Here is a 1,945-nt window from a genome sequence, read left to right as displayed (position 1 = left end):
TGCAATAGATATTATTGATGCAAACTCAAGAATTCAAGGTGAAAGGCATCTTTTTACTTTGTAGAAATCATGACACATATTATACAGAGAAAACAAGGTAAAAATTGAGTAGAACTAATTTTTTAAAAAAGGAGGTATAACAAGATTCTTTGGAAAATAGATATTTTCTCTCTTTCTACTAGAAATAGCAAAAATCATTCCACATTGTTTTCTTTTCTTTCCCAATTGCATGTTTAATTAGCATACATTCCAACAGTGTGCATGAAAAACATTATAAGCCAGATGTACTTATTTCTTTGTAAGTGTTTTGGCTAATTCAGTGGCCAAGAAAATATGTTTAGTCTCTGATTGGACGGAGTCAAGAAACAAAACAGATAAAATTACTGAGGCTTAAGCTAATATGGCCTAGCAAAAATCTGTCAGTACCTCAGCTATAAGTCTCCCTTCTCCCAAAAAGGATAAAAAAGTTCTTCTTGAGTATACACGATTCCAGTGAACTTCCAAAAGCTCAGCTTCAGGTGAGCTAGGAGTAGAGTGAGCCATCTGTAAATCCTGGAGTAGTCCAAATAATACAGATAACTTCAGCAAGAACTGGAAACAGCTGGCCCCAATCTTCAGTGACAAAGAAGAAAAAGTCCAAGCTTCTAAAACACATAATGACAAGTCCAGGAACGTGGATGGACATAATCCAGAAATGTGGGCTACAATGGGGAATAAAAGAATGGATTGATAGTTTATTTGTGTACAGTGTGTGTATGAGATGTGGGGGTAGGTAAGAAATATTAATGCTATATATCGTACATCTCTAAAATGCCTCCCACCATTTTAGTAACCTGTAAATTACAAGCAGCTTACTAATTCAAAAGATATTCAGTACTTTTATCTATAGCAAGGTTTATTCAATTTAGAAGCTTCACAAGAAGTTTTTGAAGTCCAGTAAACATAACACAATTGCATGGACTTCTGAACAAATTCCAAATAGGCACTATCTTTGTATCTTGCCTTTTTATTTTAGTACACCCCTACTTTTAGTGGCCTAAATCTAAATGATGGTAGGTTAAGGATGATAAAATATATACACAAATGGCTAAAATATAAGGTTTAAAATCAGTGAACTGTCTAGAAAAGGAGCAGATGAAGTACTATGAAAGTTCACGAATAGGAAAGAGAGGGGAGCAAGAATTTGAAAAAGCTTCATGAAAGATATAACATCCAAATTGGATTTTGAGGGCTGGCTGGTTAGCTCAGTCAGAGCACAGCCTTGTAGCCCTTGTCAGGTCAAGGGTTCAGATCCCTATATCAGCCAGCTGCCAAAAAAAAAAAAATTGGATTTTGATAGGAGAATAAAATCCAAAATGTGGAATCTGAGTATAAAGAGCAACGTGACAAGGGACAGAGTCCAGAGTCAAGAGCAATTAGTTCAGATGTGTAAAGGGGATTAACAGGAAACAAAGAGGGAAAGTTGAGACAGCATTTAAAAAAAAAACAAAAAAACCCCAGGGTACATAGAGGAGATGCTTTAAGAAAGAAACTAATTAATCTGATTGTGAACATCTTCAGTTATAGATGCTTGTGAGAAATATTTGTGAGAAATACCCAGGCAGATATATCAAGAAAGCACTCCCTCCCCCCAAATTGGGAGTCATTCATATACAGCTAAAAACTAAAGCCCTAAGAATAAATGAAACCTGAACATAATTACCAAAAACAAACAAAAAAAGTGAATCAAGAGAAACGGAATTTGAGATATAAGAAGTGATATCTGACATTTTTACAAGAGTTTATTATTTAGGGAAGAAAAAGGTAAAGACATATGTTTAGATGGTGGTGGTAGAGACATACATATATGCAACTGGGAAAACCCCAGGAAATACCTACATTTTCAGGAGAAGGGAAGAAAATTAGAAGGGGCTAAAGAAAAGGCAGTAGAAGGGGAAGAGGGAGA

The 1,945-nt window shown here is 35.3% G+C and overlaps 1 protein-coding gene across 1 annotated transcript in view; it reads right to left on the bottom strand.

Moving 5' to 3' along the window:
• Positions 1-8: 8 nt before the first annotated feature.
• SOAT1 (sterol O-acyltransferase 1) overlaps positions 9-1,945 on the bottom strand; it is a 39,455-nt gene continuing 37,518 nt past the window's right edge. Inside the window, exon 13 of the mRNA XM_008592054.1 lies at positions 9-701. Within this exon, the coding sequence (XP_008590276.1) occupies positions 645-701 (57 nt within the window). The 3' untranslated portion in view covers positions 9-644. The remainder of the gene's footprint in view (positions 702-1,945) is intronic.

This window comes from Galeopterus variegatus, unplaced genomic scaffold (genome assembly GCF_000696425.1).
Source record: "Galeopterus variegatus unplaced genomic scaffold, G_variegatus-3.0.2 Scaffold7539, whole genome shotgun sequence".
Taxonomy (NCBI): Eukaryota; Metazoa; Chordata; class Mammalia; order Dermoptera; family Cynocephalidae; genus Galeopterus; species Galeopterus variegatus.
This window is presented reverse-complemented; position numbering and strand designations above follow the sequence as displayed.